The sequence below is a fragment of the Hypoxylon trugodes genome, assembly GCF_022578975.1.
Source record: "Hypoxylon trugodes strain CBS 135444 unplaced genomic scaffold F4822scaffold_13, whole genome shotgun sequence".
NCBI lineage: Eukaryota > Fungi > Ascomycota > Sordariomycetes > Xylariales > Hypoxylaceae > Hypoxylon > Hypoxylon trugodes.
In genome coordinates this window covers 600,845-620,453 of record NW_026250028.1, presented here as the reverse complement: position 1 = coordinate 620,453, position 19,609 = coordinate 600,845, and the positions used below count along the sequence as shown (strand labels likewise).

Sequence of the window (19,609 nt, the reverse complement as noted above, 5' to 3'; positions counted from 1 at the left end):
TTCCCCCCCCCGGTCGACCGGGGTATTTACACCATAAACGTGCATTTTGACCCGGTGGCCCCGCGCCCGGGGACCTTCCGACTTAAATGACCCCCCCCCCCCCCCCCCCCCCTTTTCGTCCTTTGTTCAAATGTGTAGGGTTTCTTTTGCTCATATTCTAGTTGTGGGACATTTCCTAGATAGAGGATAGCAAGACCGCCAATTGAGGTGAATTCGAATCTTCTCTTGTACACTATGATGCGACCATAGTTGAGGATTTCGGAGAGAATTTCGACGATAGGCTCATACTAAATTGAGAGCACATGAAAATTAGGAACTTAATTCAGCAAACCGAACCGCCCAACACAAATGAGAATACGCCACCGTCACGTTGAGCGCAACCCTTGGCTAGTTCAACTTATTACTGACGACTGGTCCCGATGTTCCTGGTGTATTGAGCTGGACGGCACCAGCCTTTGATTAGCGCATCTCTTACTCCCGTGAAGAATTTGAAGAGCTTAGCTCCTTCATTACTGGTCAATCGAGACTGGGTCCAAGCGCTGCCGGCTCTAAGACCAGCCTGAAGAGTTTCGCATCGGCATTACTGTTCGCCTTCGATTACGGAACCAAACAACTTGCAATCTCTTTCGACGGTGCTCGATATGTCGTCGATGGGGACAAGTCTCAGCCCGGCGCAAATTGCGGCCATTGCGGCAGTAGTGTCGGTAGTTGTTTTAATCACTATAATATCCATAATAGTACGCTATGTGATAGTACGGAGGCGGGAATACGACGTGGAAGAAATCCCTAAGCGAGAGTTGAGAGTATCGCCAGATAGTACCATATCGGAACTGTCTCAAGCGAAACAAGCGAAAGAAATCCACACCAACAAAATAAGAGTATCGGTTGCCGACACAGGTCGTAGCTCGATTTGGGGGGATACTGGACAATGCATCGCCCCTACTCCGTCGAATAAAGGCGATGTTTGGGATAGTCGAAGATGGCCTCTTCCCCCAGGACATCCAGAACGATATACATTTTTTAGCGAAAGAAGTTCGACATCATTAGACGAAATACCAGAGATGAGACAACTCGATATAGGGAACCGAGACGAAAACCGGATCGCAGAGAATCATACAGCGGAGGAGACAAGAAAGGAACCAGAGACAAGGGAAAGATGTGAAAGTGTTTGGGGCATGCCAGGAATAGGCATAGGAATAGCGCATTGATGTAAAATAAGATACCCCTTGTATGTAATTATGAATGTTATGAGAGATGAGTTGATTGGATTCGGGTCAATTTAACCCATATTGAAGATTTCCGAACCAAACATAATGTCTCAAATAGTGAGTGTAAATGTATACCTACAGACGCTTGATGGTTTAAAAGGGTCCATATCGCGAGGTTTCGATGGAGTACTTGCTTTTTATTTTGAGACTTGTGTTGACGGGCTATTTTCCGATGGCGGAGACAACGGGATACGAGTCATTGAACATATCCCTATAAATACCTATCACACGGTAAATTGTTACCATCTTGCCTCTATTAGAATGTCTTGTAGCGATAATATAGAGGTTTTAGAGATATAGAGTCTGTCCTAATTGGTGAGTTTAATGTTAACAGAGTTAAGTTGACTCGGATTGACTTTAATTTTTATCTGATAACGGGTCCTTCACAGCGCATTGACCAAACCGGAGTTAGATGATTAGCCGATAATAGCCCGATTCGGATTAGTGGGTCTCGTCTGGGGAAACTTATTGGTGCGCTAATAATTAAGCTGTTAGACAAACCTGGGGAAAGAGGAAAGAAAGAAGTGACAAGACGCCAATCAATTACGACAATTAGCTGGAGCTGGACGTAAATAGGGCAGTTACGTAGTAGTTTAGGTAGTTTAGGTAATACCGAAGCTGCAAAGTAACAATTGCAGTTAGGGCGCAGGGTGAGCTAATTCTAAACTTCTAAACTGCATCAGGACCCGAAATCGTTCGACAAACCAAGCACAAAATTTACTCATACATACCACACATTCTTCTCAACTCGTGACACATAACACTCGTAACATCCTTCTCTCTTTTTTTCTCTCCTTTCTTTTTGTGTCGTGTCCCCCATTCGACCTTCATATAACTACATATTTTCATTCTTACAGACAAAACATCTCTCAAGATGCTTCCCGCACTTCGTATCGCCCCTCGCCAAGCTGGCCAAGCTGCGATTCGAGGATCAGCGATGGCTTTCCAAACTGCGAGAGCCGGATCCACCTGGGCCAATGTGCCTCAAGGCCCACCTGTATGTTATAATTGTGCAATTGTTATTACTACTATTACCTAGGCTTCTAGCTCCTTGCATTGGAGTTTGGGAAGACCTCCAGAAGATACGCCTTGCATCTATTGTGGGTAATAATCGCTAACAGCTTGAATTATAGGATGTGAGTTTTGAGCTATATGCGCAATAAACCTACGACCACCTCATCCTTTGACTAACGCGACATTTTTCTACTTGTCAGGCTATTCTAGGTATATAATATCGCTCATACATAGTAAACAAAGCTGGATGTTGTCCCTCTAACCGTATATAGGTATCACCGAAGCTTTCAAAGCTGATAGTTTTGAGAAGAAGATCAACTTGGGTATGTTGGATTTTATATTACCCTTTAGTTTTAACTACTTAGATTCCTACTATATTTTTGGTCCAATTAGGTCTACATGAATTCTATCGAGAATAAGACATGAATACTAATGCCCCTCATTTTAGGTGTCGGCGCCTACCGAGATGATCAAGGAAAACCCTACGTACTCCCCTCCGTTCGCGCCGCCGAGGACAAGGTCATTTCAAAGCGCCTGAACAAAGAATACCTTGGTATTACCGGCCTTCCCGAATTTACCAAGGCCGCCGCCGAGCTCGCCTACGGCAAGAACTCGTCCGCTCTCGACCGTCTAGTCATAACCCAATCCATCTCCGGTACCGGTGCGCTCCGCATTGGCGGCGCTTTCCTCTCACGATTCTACCCGGGCGACAAGACCATCTATATCCCCACCCCCTCGTGGGCCAACCACAAGGCTGTCTTCAACGACTCCGGTCTTAAGGTTGAGCAGTACCGTTACTATGATAAGAACACTATCGGGCTAGACTTTGAAGGAATGCTAGCAGACATTAAGGCAGCTCCCAAGGGAAGCATTTTCCTGTTTCACGCCTGTGCTCATAACCCCACCGGTGTCGACCCTACCCAGGAACAATGGAAGGAGATCAGCAATGCTGTCAAGGCTCAAGGCCACTACGCCTTTTTCGATATGGCTTACCAGGGCTTCGCTAGTGGTAGTACGGATAAGGACGCCTTTGCTGTCCGACATTTCGTTGAACAGGGTCACGACATTTGCTTAGCCCAAAGCTTCGCCAAGAACATGGTGCGTTGCCTCTTCCATACCGCCCCACCACTTAGGTATATCTCGACTAATGTGAGTGGCTTGCTAGGGTCTTTATGGAGAACGTGTTGGTGCCTTCTCCATCGTCGCCTCGTCCCCCGAGGAGAAGAAGCGCATTGACTCCCAAGTCAAAATCCTTATCCGACCCTTCTACTCGAACCCGCCGCTACACGGTGCGCGTATCGCGTCCGAGATCCTCAACGACCCGGCACTTAACCAGCAATGGCTAGGCGAAGTCAAGGGTATGGCTGACCGAATCATTAGCATGCGAGCTCTGCTTAAGGAAAACCTCGAGAAGCTTGGCAGTTCCCATGATTGGAGTCATATCACATCGCAAATCGGCATGTTTGCCTACACTGGTCTTGACGCTCCCTCCATGGAGAAGCTGGCTAAGGAGTTCAGCGTCTACGCCACCAAGGACGGCCGTATTAGTGTTGCCGGTATCACGAGCGACAACGTCGGACGCCTTGCCGAAGCTATCTATAAGATCAAGGGTTAAATAAGATATACCATTTTGTGCGAATGAATCTGGATACTTGAAGGGAGGGAAAAAAAAGTCTCATACTCGGCATGATGGTACGAATAGACGAATGAACTAATGGACATCGCGATAGTCCTCTGGACGACATTTCGGGGGGTTGTTCTTGATACATCTCTGCTACTTTGTACCTTATTTCCCCCATCTTTTACATCTGCCTGGACTGTCTGGTCGATAGACGGTAGACGATCAATCCCTGTGATACCACTACTAGTAGATACGGAAATGAAATTTGTTACTTAGAACTCGGTTGTTATATTTGGTTATGAATTGTGTTCTTGTATTAATTAGTGTCCCTTCTCCACTTGGGAGGGTGATACCGTGCATCATCGTCTAGTAGCTCACCCTAACTTAGCCGATCTAGATCACCCCTGACCTCGTTCAATCTGGTCTCCATCTCCCGCCATACCCTAGCCATCTCGCGCATTGTTCTCTCTTTCCCTTCATCTCCACCTCGACCGTCCTCTCCCTCTCCTACGCCATAGTCTATAAGCTCGGCCTCGCGCACGCGTAGAGCATCGGCTAGACGCATCCGCGCATCACCTAAATGCCGTCGGTAATTGGTGAGAGCGCGTCGGGCTTCGGGTGGGTAGACGGTGCGTCGCGCATCCCAGAGTAAGGCTTCGGCGGCTAAAGCCCAAGTTCGAGTTTCGAGACCTGCCGCCGCAGCACGCAATTCAGCGGATCGTGCCGCGGGGCCGTGTTTCGATTCGAGGATGCGCACGAGTTGGGCTAATGCGCCGGCATGTTGCGATAGGTGTATAACTAGGTCGTGGGTAACGCGCTGCCGTGCGAGGGAGAGGGCGACTGTGGTGTTGGATACGCTGGCTTGGAGGTCGGTGGTTTGAGAGGCCAGGGTCGGGATCGAGCGGTGGATGTAGGATGGGTTGGTATGGGGGTTAAGCACGCGGGCTAAGGTGCTGGCTTGTCGTGTTAATGTGGCGGAGAGGGTTGTTGTGAGTAGTGGGAATAAGGTATCTAGCGAAGAGAATGGTGGACGGGAGAGTAGGAGGGCTAGTGAGGAGGATGACATGCTCGAGGCGTTAGAGAGGAAAGGTGGGAGAAGCAAGAGTAGATCGAGAATCTCAGAAGGTGGAGCTGGAATGGAAGGTCGTGGTCGTTGTTGGGTCTGAGGTCTTGATCTAGTACGTCGGTGAGGTTGTGATTGTTGTCGTTGACTCGCGTTGGAGTCGGTAGTTGTCGTTGCTGATGTTGATACAGCTATTGCGCGGCAGAGGAGATGCTGTTTTGCCGCCTTAAGACGATGTGCTTTGAGTTCCTAAACTTACATGATTAGAAGCCAATTGGTTCAAACATTTACCCATTATCTCCCTATATATATCTAGTGCGCTAATAACTCACATCGCGAACAGCATCGCGCTTCTTAGCTGCCGGGTCATGACTCTCGGTCGACCCATCAGGGTTGAGAAGTGAGGTAGTGACGGTTTTATAGAGACGCCCAAAGTCGGGATTACTTTTGAGGACGGCTTCATCTATCGGGGGGAACATCGTGAAAATCTTATTAATATCGCCAACATTTTGTAGCTGGAAAGATTAATTCGTAATACAATTTTGGAATCTTGTGAGTGATAGCGATTGGCGGTGAACCCCGCGATGATCCGATAAGGATAGAGGAAGGTATCACGAACGTGGAGCGGAATCACATGATTGGACTGATCTGATTTTGGTATTTGCATAAATACCACGTATAGATTTAAACAATAATTAATCATAACTCGAGGTCCACTATGATAAGGAAATCGATAAGAAATCTTGATTCGTCTCGGAACCTTCAAATATACTTAAAAATACCTACCCACATTCAATTCGAAGCCATTCGTACCAATTCAACTCGCAATTCCCCCCATAATAGCCGGGTTCGTGTCGCCGTTATGATATAGACGTTTCAACAAAAATTTAACGACAATCCGAACCATCTACCCTACTCCCCAAAAATGCCGCCGATACGAATCATAGCAAGCCCATCGCGGTGCTGCCTCTCCTCTCAATCCACACAAAATACCATCCGAAATACGAATACAAGAATAATAACATCACGAGCCCTCAGCACTACCGCCTCGCTCTCCCGTCAGACCCCTTCACACTTAACGGTACCTACCGACCAAGTACCCGACTACCCCTACGGACCATTCCGAACGTATAAACAGGCGAACCATGGTCTATTCGCGGGGTCCAAGATTCGCTTCGGTAACACCGTAGCCGAGGAGCACGGCAACAAGTCGCGCACCACCTGGCTACCAAACCGACATACAAAGCGTCTATGGTCACCTAGTCTCGGTAGCTTTATCCGTACCCGTCTGACGGCCCGCGTCCTACGCACAATTGACCGACTCGGCGGTATCGACGAATACCTCTTGGGTTCCAAGACCCGTCGTATCAAGGACCTGGGCCCTGCCGGCTGGGCGTTGCGGTGGAAAATCATGCAGACGCCTGCTATACGTGAGCGCTTTGCCCGCGAACGCGCTGCGCTAGGCTTGCCCCCTAAGGAGGTAGCAACGGGTTCAGATTCTGCTGCCCAAGAATTAGCCTCGGGGGGCGTGACCAACGATATGCTTAATGAGATAGATGGCATGTTGGAGCGTGGAGATGAATTCGTCATCGGTGAGGTGAAGGAAGGCGAAGAGATGGTTATTAAGGGGGATGCTGAGGCCATTGAGGAGGCCAGAGAGGCTGCCAGGGACGTTGGCTATCACATGGAGCAAGAAGAAACGAAAGAAAACAAAAAGACACCAGGTTCATAAACGAGCAAACCTTGAATTTCACGGAATAAACAATCTTAGATGCCCAGTGGTGAGAAGGATGCATGACCCTTCGTTGTATCTGTGTAAATCAATTTGTACAAATTGCATCTAGATATAGGTCTATATGCTAACAAATGCCATGTATTATATCATTTTCTACTTTTTTTTTCTCTCGTTTGCGCCAACTCCGAGTCCAGCAGGTCCAAGACAGATTCAGTCGTATGGACCCAACGGGTAGATATCCCCGTCTCTTTAAAAACGCAAATCCCATCCGATCTGAGGACCCAACTTGGGTAACTCATCGGCAACGCTCTGTACGTCCTTATCTCCCCTACCACTGAGGCAGATGACTACATCTTCATCCTTCTTCATCGTCTTGGCTAGCTCAAGAGCGCCATAAATACCATGCGCAGACTCAAGCGCAGGAATGATGCCCTCTAGCTGACTCATAAGTTTAAAACCAACAAACGCTTCTGCGTCAGTAGCCGCGATGAACTTAGCCCGTTCCGAATCCTTCCAAGATGAAAGTTCGGGGCCAACACCTGGGTAGTCGAGTCCAGCAGATACTGAGTGCGTGTCTGATATTTGCCCATGCTCATTTTGTAACACATACGTCCTAACGCCGTGGAGGACACCCTTCGTACCACCCGTTAACGTAGCCGAGTGCCGCGTGGTGTTAACACCATCCCCACCAGCTTCGACACCCAACAACTTGACGCTAAGGTCGTTTGAAAAAGGGTAAAACATGCCAACGGCATTACTACCCCCACCGACGCAAGCCACTACCGCATCGGGTAGCTTACCCCGTTTCTCTAGCATTTGCGCCTTGGTCTCGGTACCAATGACCGATTGGAAGGTCCTAACAATGGTAGGGAAGGGATGGGGGCCAATAGCAGATCCAATGATATAGTGGGTGTCATCGAGATGGACAACCCAGTAGCGAAGAGCTTCGTTAACGGCGTCTCGTAAAGTCTTACTGCCGGCTTCGACTGCAATAACCTTGGCTCCTAGCAGCCGCATTCGGAAGACGTTTAATGCCTGACGCCTGACATCTTCCTGCAGTAGATTGTAAGCCATTGATTAATAGTAGTGAGAAGAACATAACAACTTACAGCACCCATGAAAACTGTACACTCCATGCCAAATTTGGCACAGACCGTGGCCGTAGCCACACCATGTTGGCCAGCACCCGTCTCAGCGATAATCTTAGTTTTACCCAACCGCTTCGCCAATAGAAGCTGTCCTAACGCATTGTTGATCTTATGGGACCCAGTATGGTTCAAATCTTCTCTCTTCAACCAGATATTGGCGCCGCCAGCGTGTTCCGTCAGACGCTCGGCTAGATGCAACTGGCCCGGCCTTCCCATCCAGGGGTAGTAAGATCTATACTCCTCCCAAAATTTGGGGTCGTCTTTGATGGCGTTGAAGCCTTCTTCTAACTGAGACAAACAGTCCATAAGCGACTCTGGTACATATTGGCCACCGAACTCGCCAAACCTCTCGGGAATTTTTCCATGAAGAGCAGCTAATTGAGCAACCAACGCGGCATCGTCATGCTCTGAAACGACCCCGTTGACCGTGACATCTTCGCCACTGGGCTCTTTAGCGACACTAATAGCTTCGATGACGCCCACTTCCCGCGTCGTGTCTTGTGTGTTTCGCCCGCTTACGTAGGCGCAGTACTCCTCAACAGCCTTAGCGCCAGTGCCAGGTTCAGCCTTTTGCAGAGTTGTAACGATCTGAGAACCTATAACGACGCCGTCGGCGATGGAAGCCACGGATTGGAAATGTTCGTGCGTCGAGACACCAAAACCGACAGCCGCCGGCTTGTCGCCACTGTACTTTTTCACCCTCTCGAGAAGATTCGGCAGGTTGGCGTTAAGGGTACCTAGTGCGCCGGTGACACCCATACGGGAGACAACGTAGATAAAAGAATCCGCTAGGGCGCATAGAAGGCGCATACGGGTGTCGGACGTCGCAGGCGCGATTAAGGGAACATATGACAATGCACCTCTGCTACACAATTTTCGGAAGGAGATGGCCTCCTCAGGAGGTAAGTCGCAGACGATAAAACCATTAACGCCCGCGGTTTTGCAATCCCGCAACAATTCATCCTCGCCATAGCTAAGTAGGGGGTTATAGTAACCCATCAGTAGAACCGGGGCAGTCAGACCCCTCGACCGAGCCTCGCGGACCATCTCTAAAGTAGACTTAATAGTAACGCCATTTGCTAGGGCAACTGTATTCGATGTCTGAATGGTTGGACCGTCTGCTATGGGATCTGTGAATGGTACGCCGAGCTCGAGGACATCTAAGTTTTGATCAATCGTTATTGGAGGTGTTCGTCGGATGGATTTGTTCGTCACAACATACCAGCGCCACCTTTTTGCATTCCTATTAATATATCGGGTGTATCCTCTGACTTGGGATAGCCAGCTGTGACATAGGTCACAAGAGCAGCCTATACGATGAGACAGTCAGTTAGCAATTCGACCGTGGAATTGGTGTTAACATGTCTCTGTATGTATAACACACAGAAATTTGGAGGGGTTGAATCATACGCGGTTCTCTGCCTTGCAGCGCTTAAACGTCTGTTTGAGGGCCTCCATTATTTCCGAGCTAGGTCAATTGGTCAAGGAAGTTATTCGTAGTGGAGGTCGGTATATTGACTCTTTATAGAAGGATTGAGATGAGTCAACACTCGACACAGATTGATGTTTGTTTTAAAGAGGAACTCCAAATATTATTTCACTTATTCCACTACGTGTACCTACGTATACATACGTACCTGCCCTGTATTAAGGTACCTTCCTACCTATTTTCCTAAAGCGATAACCGGAGGCAAGACTCACTCACTCGCTTTCTTTTTTTCCAACCCCACCATCCCACCTTGTCTTGCCTGCTCCATCCCTGTTCGTTTTTCTCCCGAACGAGTGGGCCAGACCCAACCTAATAAAAGGTTTAAAAAGAATAAAGGGCATGTACTGAATATTGATGTACGAAATATTAAGCTAAATATTTAGTTTTTCATTGGCCACTATTGTCTAAACACGGTTATTGGTCACAGGATGCTGAAATCTAAAAACTTAGAGTTGATAATCTTACCATTTTATACAATAATCCTATCCACATATAACAAAATTAAAGACAAGACAAATCAAAAAAACAAAAACAAACAACGTACAACATCGAGGATTCGCTGGTCGTCACCGACCCAACTACTGGTTCGACGGTAACTGGCTTATCTATGGGGGAGCGAACGGGACCCCGAGTTTTCCAGATCCTATGGTCGTACGTGATAATATACTGTAGTGTTTTGGCTTATATAGTCTAGATTAGTTGTGGGTGAGTTGAAGAAATAAAATTTTGTGGGCTATCATGGTATCCACAAAGTTCGATAGAGATAACGCTTCAGGGCTAGCCTGGGGCCAATAATAAAGCTTTATAAAGCTGCTTTACGACACAGAGTATTCCAACAGCATTGGGCTCATGGCCTAATGGTAAGGCGTCAGATTTCGGTTCCAGTCTTGGTTATTCCAGTTCTCTGAAGATTGCAGGTTCGATCCCTGCTGAGCTCGTAGACTTTCCTTTTTACGTTCCGTTATCTTCTGATATGGATGGAGAGGTTATCCTTTTTACTTTTATGGATGGCTTCCTCTTAAATATTTACACCCCACATAAGCAAGAGGATGACGCTACCCAAGTATCAATACCTTCAAGTTAATTTGCTTCCATGCGGTCAAAGACAAATCTAGTATATATATATGTATGTATGTATGTATTTATCTATCATTTACTTCGACGCCGAATGGGATAGGTACGAACAGGATGTATTCGAGATTAAAAATTTAAATTCTATCGGGTAGGCGCAAGAAACCATCAGCCAATCAAATTGAGTTCCATAAAAGAATAAGGAAGTCACCTTGTACCAAGGTGTGATTGCGGGCCGTTTTATGGCGACATACCCGAAACTCTATCATTGATTAGATAATCAAATCTTAAGAGCTTCTATCGAAGTTTCCATTGCCACATTAAGTTAAAGTGCAACTTGCATCGTTCATACTTTTACATCTTGATATTCCTAATTTACAATATCCTCATAAAGGCCACATATCTTATTAATTGTAAATTGTCCTGATATTACCCTCAAAATGGCGTTTCGCCCCACAGTCCTCGCCCGACTCGCGAGAATTCCCATACTCCCACGCCACTCCTCGATATCATCAACAATAATACGCCAACCCATTCGCTCCGCCTCTTCCAATACCTCCAATCCCTTCCAGTCCATGCCGTCTCCGCCACGTTTACCCCCCGATCAACAAGCCGAATTTGAGCGACTGCAGCATACGGCCAATACACAAGAAGGCTTTAACCCCACCTCGACGCCCGACTTCTCTTCCCCAGCCTCGAACCCAAATCTCGCAACCACCGGAACGCCATCAGCAGTGGATGGCAGGAGAGTTGTGACACCGGCGATCGAGGACGAATTCGCTTCCGTACCGCTACGAAAAGGTGCGCCGCCCGAGTTTGAAGGCGACATAAATCCCAAGACAGGCGAAGTCGGCGGTCCTAAGAATGAACCTTTGCGTTGGGGGGCGGGCGGCGATTATAGTTTCAATGGACGGGTTACCGACTTTTGAATAAGGGAAATAGCTACATTGTTAAAACATACAAATACAGTTATTGTCGTAGCTGTAATTGTGGTCATAGATCTATCTTCGTACTCTCCGAACCAGGCCAGAGAGATTACTGGAATAACCCATCACAAAAGACTATATTAGTAGGTTGGTGGGATTCCATCATTATATACTCAGGTGGCCATCGTATTATGATGTAGTTCTATTTGATGAGGTCATGTCCAATAATTTTAGGATATGAATTATTAGATATGGTATTATGATACCTAAATTTATATAAATGTAACTATAGGCTTACTATTATAATATGGATGGAAATCACCAGAGTAGACGTAAGTAGATAGATAGTCTTGTTCACAACTCCGCGCTATGCTACGTAAAATGGTGAATAAATAGATAAATAACATAGAACCCGAATAGATTGGTATCTTAGCAAGGGGTCAAGACGAAGAAAGTACCGCCCATCTCAAATCCTACTATACATAGTCCCATACCTAACCTTGACCACACGTTCCGTTTATTCCACAAACCGGGTATACCACTTTCCTCTTATGACGAATCCACCGCTTATTCCTAAGCAGAAACATTAGTCGACTCGTCCTCGCCACGCTTCTCTGGCCCGCGGGTAACAGTTTGGCTTTCCGCCAAACCACTCTTCTCCCTAGCCTTGCAGTCTGGGCTCCCATCTAAGTTGCGCTTTTCTTGGTCCGTAGTGCGAGCTGCGTCTTTCATAGTGGCAGCAGGACGATTCTCCTTATTCCCTTCCCCGTTGCCGTCGGCCGGCTTCCTATTATTTCTTTCCTTTCCGGTACCAGTATCCCTCGTTACTACCGTCTTACCCAAAAATTCTTTCTCGCCCATGTCCACCACTTGGCTACGATTGACTTCACTCATTGCTTTCCTGATTCGTTCCCTGCGCGCCTTGCCCCGAAGTCTACTTTGCGGCGCTGCGCCATCAACCCAACGCACACTTTGAATCATAAAACTAATCCCGTCATGAATTGATTTGCGCCCGTTATATGTACCGCCAAATTCGCGACTCTGCATACCATAACGCGTCGAACTACTATATTTCTCGAGCGCAGGTAGAATTAGAATCGTTACATGCAAATCGCGATCTGCGGGAACTTGAGCAGGACCAGATGTCGGTGGCGAAGTTAACACTTCGAGGTGCTGCTCGGTAGGCACTGTACGCTGCTTTTTGGAATTTGATGCCTTGCACAGCTCGAGTAAATCTACATCCACGTCCTCTCCCCATTCGCCTCGAATCCAGCCTGCATGGATACATGCTGCAACAACGTCCGAGTCGTCCGTGTAGACATCCGTGCCCCAAACGGCCCGACGAGCAGTTATCTCCTCGCGGGCAGGTGGGCTCAGATGCACACGTGGGATTTTAACCGTCAAGGTCGAGTTTTCGTTGCCCTTGATGGTATCTATAGGGAGGGGGCGCGGATTCGACGAGTAACCGAACTTAGAATGCGATGAGTCTAGTTTGGCGGGCTTCAGAACAACTTGGTACACAACGTCACCCAAATGTTTTCGCGGCCGATCCGCAACACTGTCAAGAACGGCCTGTGACGAAATCTTGTGTTTTGGTTTCGGAATTATCGTCGAGCCAGGCGCCGCCGACTTCGATGATGGAGCCGCGACTGACCTGGGAGGTTGGTGATGATGAGTAAGAGTAGTAAAATCTTTGAGCGTTGGAGATGGTATCGGTGTGTTAGTTTTAATGTTTTTTAGCTGTCCATTGGCTGATTGTAAGGGCGAAGTAGCCCTTTCCGGCCCATGATGATGGTGATGATGATGACTAAAAAAATATTACAATGAATACCGGCCGAAGCGCATATATGATAAGAACAATGACTTACTGGTGGTGGTGGTGATGAGCATGAGTCTTGGGACGCTTAGCCCGGCCAACTGGTGTGATCCTACCAGTACTATCATCGTCACCCTTGCTATCTTCATCCTTAGCTTTCCTCCGCTTCCCTCTGGTAGTTGCCTTCACAGGCGCCTCCGCAAGTGGTTCATGGATTAGGTGCTCATCATCACGTCGCGTAGGGCCCGCACTAGAAAACTGAGGTTGCATGCCAGATGGCACTGGGCTAGAGACACCGATACCGCGGACTCCGCTTCCTATGCCAGAGAACATACGGCCGAATTCACTCTTAATCCCAGGCTCACCTGCAGGGCCTTGCAGTTGGGGTTGCGCACCCTGCACCGCCTGTGGGAGTGGGGACACCCTTCCTTTACGGTTGATCTCCTGGATGCCAAGAAACCCTCGTTGATGTCCCGTAGGAGCCGGTCCGTCATCCATAACACGTGGCCGGACCGGTTCAAAAGAAGCTGCACCTGGGCCACCATTATACGCAACTGACGGTGGAGGCGGCCCTTCGTCAATAGGGCGGCCCCGGTGAGCTGCCGGTGGTTGTGGTGGCTGAGGAGGCTGCTGCTGCTGAGGATGTGTCTGAATAAACCGATGCCTATCAGGAGACCCGAAAGGATGTGCAGGTTGTGGGCCTGGCTGGCTCACAGATATTGTGTGGGGAGGTGGACCAGCCACCGGAAAGCGTTCATGGGGAGGAGGCTGCGTATAAGCAGGGTGCGTTCCGTACGGCGGGGCGGTCGTCGGGGGAAATTCGTTTTGTCGGGGACCGGGATAGGCCTGACCGTACGCATCTCTTGGCGGCGGTTGATCGTAACCGGGTCGCTGCCAGGCAGCTGGGTCTCGAGGGTCATGTCTGCCGAAAGGCGGCTGTCGCGAAAGCACCTGAGTGCCGAGCTCTGCAGTATGCTGGCCGGGCGGGCGACTTGGATCAGAAGTAGTCCTTTCTCTTCTAGCCCTCTCGCGCATCTCCATTTCTCTCTCTCTTTCCCTTTCTCTTTCCCTCTCTCTTTCTCTTTCCCGCTCTCTCTCCCTCTCTACCTCGCGATCTCTTTCCCTTTCCCTCTCGATACGTTCTCTTTCAGCCATAAATGGACGCTGTTCTTCATAATGCATTCTCTCCCTTTCCCTACGTTCCCTTTCCCTATGAAACTCTGCCTCTCTGCTCATATGTTCCCTAAGGTCTCGATCAGAAGCGAAGCGGCGCTGTTCTTCGTAGGGGATAGCTCGTGGAGGTCGATCTGGATTATACTCCGGTGGGCCGGGTTGTCGTGCCTCATCTCGCCTGCCGTACATGGGATCCCCAGGTGGTGGACCTCTACCCATGTCTACCGATCTTTGAGGAACTCCGTGATAGGATCTAGGCTGACTGCTCGGTCTAGGCGGCACATTAGCGACGGGGATGCGTGCCGGCTGTTCTCTCCTCTCTTCAGCCGGAGGCATTGGCGGGCCTCGTGGCGGGTATGCTTGCGGCGTACTATATCGAGATAACTCGGGAGTTCCGTACATGCCCTGCGGTGGTGAACCTGCCACATTACCCCTGGGATCTCTCGAATCAAACGGTCTGCCTTGGTCAGGCGTTTGGGGTCTCCTATTATTATACCCAGCATATTCGTTTGCAGCCTGCATCCTAGGCGACGCGTGGACGGACGCAGCATATGCGGGTCCCGAAACAGCAGAAGTAGTGACGGGAGGTGGGAAAGTGGTTGGATGTCCTGGGGTCGGCTCCCGAGGAGCTGGAGGTCCACCAAGCATCGAAGAAATTGACATGCTTCCTCCCGTGCTTCCTGTTCGAGGTATAGAGTTGAGAGCAGGCAATTCCCGAGCGGAAGGGAAGGCGCTTGGAGGGCCAAGATTCATAGGCGGAGCCCTCGGTGCAGGTGGACCGCCATAATGCCCCATTTGATGCGCGGGATGAGAAGCTGGCGGCTGTTGCGTTGGATGTTGAGGAGGCGAGGGAGGCGGCATATTTCGAGATAAGGAAGCATTAATGGACGATGAGCTTTGATGTCGCGAATGGGTAGGCGCAGGATGCGATGCAGGCTCGGGCGCATAGGAAGGGGGTCTGGACTGTGGATAAAAAGGACTCGCGTCGGATAGTCGACGTTGATGTTCGCTGTAGGCAGCAGGGCCTGCAGATGCAGGATGTGAGGGATGAAAGGGCGAGGAAGTTGCTGTTACTGTCGAATTCGAACTAGGAGCGGGTGGGAAGGGCGATCGGGCATAAGCTGGTGGTGATGCAGCGTTGCGAGCAAAAGGGAGTTGTGGTGGCGGTTGTCTCGAATCCATGGTCGCCCAACGGTGTTTTTTTTTTACCCACCTAGTAGTGCTTAGGTAGGTATGGGGATAATGCAGTAGGATGGGTAAGGCCTACTAGCACCAGCAAACGACACCACAACACCTCGGGTATTCTCCGTCGCGAAAGCTATGGAAGAAGAAAAAGATACTGATAACGTGTCGGCTTTCGAATTCTCTCCCTCTCTATAATTCTCTTTACCGCTTCCACTGACGTTTGTATATTCTTCCTGTTCAACGCGCACTTCTCTCATTAGAAACACATAAAAATGACAAAGAGAAGTAAGAGGAACAAGTAGAAGGGGATGACGACGTCGAAGCGAGATAATTTTTCTGACTCTCGGCGAGAAAGGTAAGGTTGAAACTGACGGATAAAGTCAATGTAGTGCAGGAGCCAAAGGGGGGGGAGAATAAAAAAAACATACATGTATGTACGTAGAGGAATGGGAAAACCTATCTATTCTCACAAGTCTTACACAAACCAAACCCCATACAACAGGTACACAAGCGCGCATGCACACCTCTGCAGTGCTTCTTTTTTTTCCTGCGCTAGACCTGCCTTGAACAGCCCGGCTCGGTTGGCCCCCCCCCCTTGACTTGCTCGAGCTGGGGGCCGTATGGTAACCCAGCTCTCTTCGTTGACAGGGGTTTGAACTGTTTGGATTTGCTTCAAAGCTTTGCGAGATGGGTGTGTACATGCATAGACACGCTAGGTATGTGGGTGTAGAGGTATAGACAATGCGGATTTTGGGGGGGGGGGCGGGAGCTTGTGAACTGTGTGTTGTGTGCCAGGTCAAGGTGTGAGTGGTCCACTAAGGCATACAACCAACCCTAGTACAGCTTTTTTTTTCTTTTCTATTGTATCCTTGTCGAATCCACGGCGCCCACTCGCCAAGTACGCGGCTATCCGCTCCCAGAAACCATTTGCCCCCTCTCGTACCTTGCGGGTCAACCGTAGTAAGGGAACATGGAACACGCACAAAGGTTACAGATAGCGGATGCTATGTATGTACTTCCAAGTTCCCGGACGTTGTTTGAGGTATGTAAAAGTGACAGCCAAGTCGGGCGGTGATGGTAGTAAGGCTGGCTTAAGAATAGCTTAAGTGTTAAATCTAACTTTTAATTATGGATTAACTAGAAACGCAAAAATGTAGAAATATAATGTAGAAAGAGCTGTCTATACCAGGGGTTAAAGTTAAAGTAAAACAAGGGGATCTGAATCAAGTACTGCCAGATATGGTTAGTACAGTTGATGGTCCATCTAAAAATGGAGCCAATCAAAGAAAATAAAGTGGGGATGGAAGAACGATGATGGTAATCATGATGCCGATAATACGAGACGAGATGGAACATGAAGCATACGCGTCTGTACTCTCATCTACATGTTTGCTCTATTATATTTTAATTTACAGCTTGGTAGTACTATGATTAAGGTAACACATCATAAGAGAATTCATAAAATCGGTGGATGGATAGGTGAACGTAGATAAATAAGACCTACGTGATACATATTGTATTAGGTAGGTACCTTACATAGCGTGTAGTATGTCATCAATTAACTACTTTGAACCTTTACTATTTCACCAGCGCAGAGGCTAATAATAAGCTTCAAGCAGGCCCAGTAGATCGGTAGAAGCCGGCAAACTTCGATCAAAAGACCGTTAAGTAGGTACTTGATAAGTACCGAAGTATGAACCAGTCTTTAAAAATTGGGAAAATGCATATAATATGTATGTATGTTTCTATAGTTATGCCTTATCCAGACACGTATCAAAGTAGGGAGTGTTGTGGATAATAAAAAACGGTCTGAGATAAATCCACGGTAAGATAGACAGAATAGGGAACCGCTTACCTGTCAAATAAGTCGAAATGTTCGGGGCAGTCCCAAAAAAAAAATGCAGCGATGATGGTCGTACCATCGGATGTTGGTTGGCATACCTAGGTCGAGAGAGAGCTTAGATACAGTCAGCGAACCAACTGCTTCCTAGGTAGTCGATTATTATTATTATATTCATACAGAATTGAATACCAATATCAACTTGTAACCCTGGTATGTGTGTACGTCCCTGCCTCGCTGAGGATTGCTGTCTTTAGAGGATGGGGGTTTTCCGACCTTGCATTATGCATGCGTGCCGTCATGCAGTCGTTCAGGCATCATCAGTGGCAGTTCTTAATGATTCAACGACCCCATCAACAATGTGTATGCAACGGAGTTTTGCCGGTATACATATGCCTAGCAGAATACGTATGCCGTATCACGAAAAAGGAGGTGCAGTGCTTTGTTTGTTCTTGGAGGTGGGAAGAAACAAGAAAAAATAAAATAAAATAAGAAACGCATGTGGTTTATTCGGGGAAAAGAATTGGGTTCGCCTAATGCGGTATACTATCGATTGGTCAGGAATAAGCGACAGGAACAGGTAGGAGCAAGGAGCAAGGACCCCGAAGGCACAATGGAGCTTATTATTACATACATAACTGATGTATGTACTATACATAAGTAGGTACTTATATACACGTGCGGTAGAGTTTACAAGGGAAAACACTTGAATTTTAATATGATATATACATATGTACAGTACATTGTGCAAGTTTCTACATGTATACCCTATATACCCAAATGAATCAAATTGCCCTCTACCTAGGTACATATATCGTCAAGTCTTCCTCTACGTATTCTCTAGTAAAAGAAAGAAAAGAAGAAGAAAAATATATTCATCCCTCCGCATTTCCTATTACCGGCAAACCACTCGCGGGACTTAATTCTTACAGGGTTTAAATTAATAGTTTGCAGCTCATCCCTGCTTAGTCTTGCCAGCGCATCCAGATCGTTAAAACATACAGGTAGCATCCATGGTCCGTTACAAGGTAGATGATAGGAAAAACATGCATGTGGATTTCTATACGTATATATGTACCTAGGTAGCTAACATTGCACCGAGGTTTTCTGTACATGTACGTCTCTAGTACTTGCATAGCTCCCCACAGTCAACCCGATTTATTCTAATTTTAATGGTATTTTAAGTGTACCTAAATATTAAGCCATCTTTATTAACCCCCGACTAAGACATCGTCACTTTCAAGTCCTTACATACCTAGGTAAATATATTACATATACCTTTTATTCTATTCTTTTTTATTATAATAAAATAAAATAAGAAACAAAAACTTGGTAATAATTATTTAAATGCAGATACCCATACGAATCTCTTTACATCGTTATCCCGTATTAAATCCTCTTGACCGACTTTCTTCGGAAAACTACTGCTGCTCCAGTCCCTGTCAATCGTGACAATCGTCTCTGCAGAATGCGGTCATCAGACCTTATAAATCTGCACAAGTCATGCTGTACAACGCTTAGCCCTCGTCGGTGTATCTCAACGTTGACTAAGAGGAATACAGAACAGTGACAAGGACAAGGACAAAGAAAAGAAAACTTATTACTCGCATCCCGTCCTGATACATACAACGGCCCCTCTTTGGTCGCATACTTGATAGCCTCGGGCCTCAAATAGAAATCTCATCACATCGGCAACAGGAAAGTTACAGTGAGGGCCGCTGGTTCTCCGCAGATTTTGGACCCTTGACGTACCTACTGTACTGATACTGTTGCATGTTGATGTAACAATAAACCCGTGCCGTATTACTACATTCGGCATTTCGCAGCCCTACACCGAGTCAAGACGAAGTATATGTCAGAAGATCGCTAGCACTGTTAGGTAAGAGGACATATATAGACTGCTTTGGATTTCACTTGCATCAAATAAATAAGGTGTGCCGAAAAAGAGAAAAGCCAGAGGATTACTGCCATACCTGTCAATTCATATTTCAGAAGCAACAATACTCTACTTAGATATCATAAATATATTACAACTTACAAACGTACCTGGGTGGGCGTAAAACACCATGATACCAACTACTTTAGCGGACGACGAGATTTCCATGATAGATACTTGACAGTGTAATTTATAGTGCAACGGAAAACCCAATTAAATCAATTAAATAGTCGAGAAAAGTAACGAGTGACTGACTGCCTATTGGTATATTTTGAATGCAATAAAAAGAGCGTCCTTGTTATCCAACCCTTCAACGATCCTTCG

The 19,609-nt window shown here is 47.4% G+C and overlaps 7 protein-coding genes and 1 non-coding gene across 8 annotated transcripts; 5 read left to right on the top strand and 3 right to left on the bottom strand.

Moving 5' to 3' along the window:
* Window positions 1-107: 107 nt before the first annotated feature.
* Window positions 108-1,594, top strand: F4822DRAFT_423012 (uncharacterized protein). The gene has a single exon (XM_051459932.1). The coding sequence runs from the start codon at window positions 642-644 to the stop codon at window positions 1,206-1,208; it is 567 nt and encodes a 188-aa protein (XP_051308675.1). The 5' UTR covers window positions 108-641; the 3' UTR covers window positions 1,209-1,594.
* Window positions 1,595-1,840: 246 nt separating this feature from the next.
* Window positions 1,841-4,181, top strand: F4822DRAFT_423011 (aspartate aminotransferase). The gene is made up of 4 exons (XM_051459931.1): window positions 1,841-2,269; window positions 2,555-2,605; window positions 2,731-3,380; window positions 3,448-4,181. Exons 1-4 carry the CDS (start codon window positions 2,143-2,145, stop codon window positions 3,895-3,897), a joined length of 1,278 nt encoding a protein of 425 aa, XP_051308674.1. The 5' UTR covers window positions 1,841-2,142; the 3' UTR covers window positions 3,898-4,181.
* On the bottom strand, window positions 4,133-5,557 carry F4822DRAFT_423007 (uncharacterized protein). The gene is made up of 2 exons (XM_051459930.1): window positions 5,299-5,557; window positions 4,133-5,215 (listed from the first exon to the last, which is right to left on the bottom strand). The coding sequence occupies exons 1-2, from the start codon at window positions 5,443-5,445 to the stop codon at window positions 4,283-4,285; spliced, it is 1,080 nt and encodes a 359-aa protein (XP_051308673.1). The 5' UTR covers window positions 5,446-5,557; the 3' UTR covers window positions 4,133-4,282.
* Window positions 5,558-5,751: 194 nt separating this feature from the next.
* Window positions 5,752-6,774, top strand: F4822DRAFT_423005 (ribosomal L28 family-domain-containing protein). The gene has a single exon (XM_051459929.1). The coding sequence runs from the start codon at window positions 5,892-5,894 to the stop codon at window positions 6,696-6,698; it is 807 nt and encodes a 268-aa protein (XP_051308672.1). The 5' UTR covers window positions 5,752-5,891; the 3' UTR covers window positions 6,699-6,774.
* A 50-nt stretch (window positions 6,775-6,824) lies between these two features.
* On the bottom strand, window positions 6,825-9,536 carry F4822DRAFT_100391 (tryptophan synthetase). Its single transcript, XM_051452307.1, has 4 exons — window positions 9,260-9,536; window positions 9,072-9,159; window positions 7,811-9,009; window positions 6,825-7,754 (listed from the first exon to the last, which is right to left on the bottom strand). The coding sequence occupies exons 1-4, from the start codon at window positions 9,305-9,307 to the stop codon at window positions 6,951-6,953; spliced, it is 2,139 nt and encodes a 712-aa protein (XP_051308671.1). The 5' UTR covers window positions 9,308-9,536; the 3' UTR covers window positions 6,825-6,950.
* Window positions 9,537-10,181: 645 nt separating this feature from the next.
* Window positions 10,182-10,276, top strand: F4822DRAFT_t130. The gene has a single exon. It is a non-coding gene; the product is annotated as a tRNA-Arg (tRNA).
* Window positions 10,277-10,543: 267 nt separating this feature from the next.
* F4822DRAFT_100369 (DUF1674-domain-containing protein) lies at window positions 10,544-11,662 on the top strand. Its single transcript, XM_051452306.1, has one exon. It carries the CDS (start codon window positions 10,850-10,852, stop codon window positions 11,336-11,338), a length of 489 nt encoding a protein of 162 aa, XP_051308670.1. The 5' UTR covers window positions 10,544-10,849; the 3' UTR covers window positions 11,339-11,662.
* Window position 11,663: 1 nt separating this feature from the next.
* On the bottom strand, window positions 11,664-15,982 carry F4822DRAFT_100368 (Rxt3-domain-containing protein). The gene is made up of 3 exons (XM_051452305.1): window positions 15,938-15,982; window positions 13,204-15,756; window positions 11,664-12,989 (listed from the first exon to the last, which is right to left on the bottom strand). The coding sequence occupies exons 2-3, from the start codon at window positions 15,504-15,506 to the stop codon at window positions 11,909-11,911; spliced, it is 3,384 nt and encodes a 1,127-aa protein (XP_051308669.1). The 5' UTR covers window positions 15,507-15,756; window positions 15,938-15,982; the 3' UTR covers window positions 11,664-11,908.
* Between the last annotated feature and the right edge of the window lie 3,627 nt (window positions 15,983-19,609).

What these genes read in the sequence shown, in the direction of transcription:
- F4822DRAFT_423012 (XM_051459932.1), top strand. Translation starts at nt 642, where the DNA reads ATGTCGTCGATGGGGACAAGTCTCAGCCCGGCGCAAATTGCGGCCATT.
- F4822DRAFT_423011 (XM_051459931.1), top strand. Translation starts at nt 2,143, where the DNA reads ATGCTTCCCGCACTTCGTATCGCCCCTCGCCAAGCTGGCCAAGCTGCG. An exon ending in TGAGAAGAAGATCAACTTGG is followed by an intron (nt 2,606 to 2,730) that starts GTATGTTGGATT and finishes CCCTCATTTTAG; the next exon opens with GTGTCGGCGCCTACCGAGAT. An exon ending in AAAGCTTCGCCAAGAACATG is followed by an intron (nt 3,381 to 3,447) that starts GTGCGTTGCCTC and finishes GTGGCTTGCTAG; the next exon opens with GGTCTTTATGGAGAACGTGT.
- F4822DRAFT_423007 (XM_051459930.1), bottom strand. Translation starts at nt 5,445, where the DNA reads ATGTTCCCCCCGATAGATGAAGCCGTCCTCAAAAGTAATCCCGACTTT. An exon ending in AGCGCGATGCTGTTCGCGAT is followed by an intron (nt 5,216 to 5,298) that starts GTGAGTTATTAG and finishes ATGTAAGTTTAG; the next exon opens with GAACTCAAAGCACATCGTCT.
- F4822DRAFT_423005 (XM_051459929.1), top strand. Translation starts at nt 5,892, where the DNA reads ATGCCGCCGATACGAATCATAGCAAGCCCATCGCGGTGCTGCCTCTCC.
- F4822DRAFT_100391 (XM_051452307.1), bottom strand. Translation starts at nt 9,307, where the DNA reads ATGGAGGCCCTCAAACAGACGTTTAAGCGCTGCAAGGCAGAGAACCGC. An exon ending in GCTGCAAGGCAGAGAACCGC is followed by an intron (nt 9,160 to 9,259) that starts GTATGATTCAAC and finishes CTCATCGTATAG; the next exon opens with GCTGCTCTTGTGACCTATGT. An exon ending in GTACAGTTTTCATGGGTGCT is followed by an intron (nt 7,755 to 7,810) that starts GTAAGTTGTTAT and finishes AATCTACTGCAG; the next exon opens with GAAGATGTCAGGCGTCAGGC.
- F4822DRAFT_100369 (XM_051452306.1), top strand. Translation starts at nt 10,850, where the DNA reads ATGGCGTTTCGCCCCACAGTCCTCGCCCGACTCGCGAGAATTCCCATA.
- F4822DRAFT_100368 (XM_051452305.1), bottom strand. Translation starts at nt 15,506, where the DNA reads ATGGATTCGAGACAACCGCCACCACAACTCCCTTTTGCTCGCAACGCT. An exon ending in GCTCATCACCACCACCACCA is followed by an intron (nt 12,990 to 13,203) that starts GTAAGTCATTGT and finishes CCAACCTCCCAG; the next exon opens with GTCAGTCGCGGCTCCATCAT.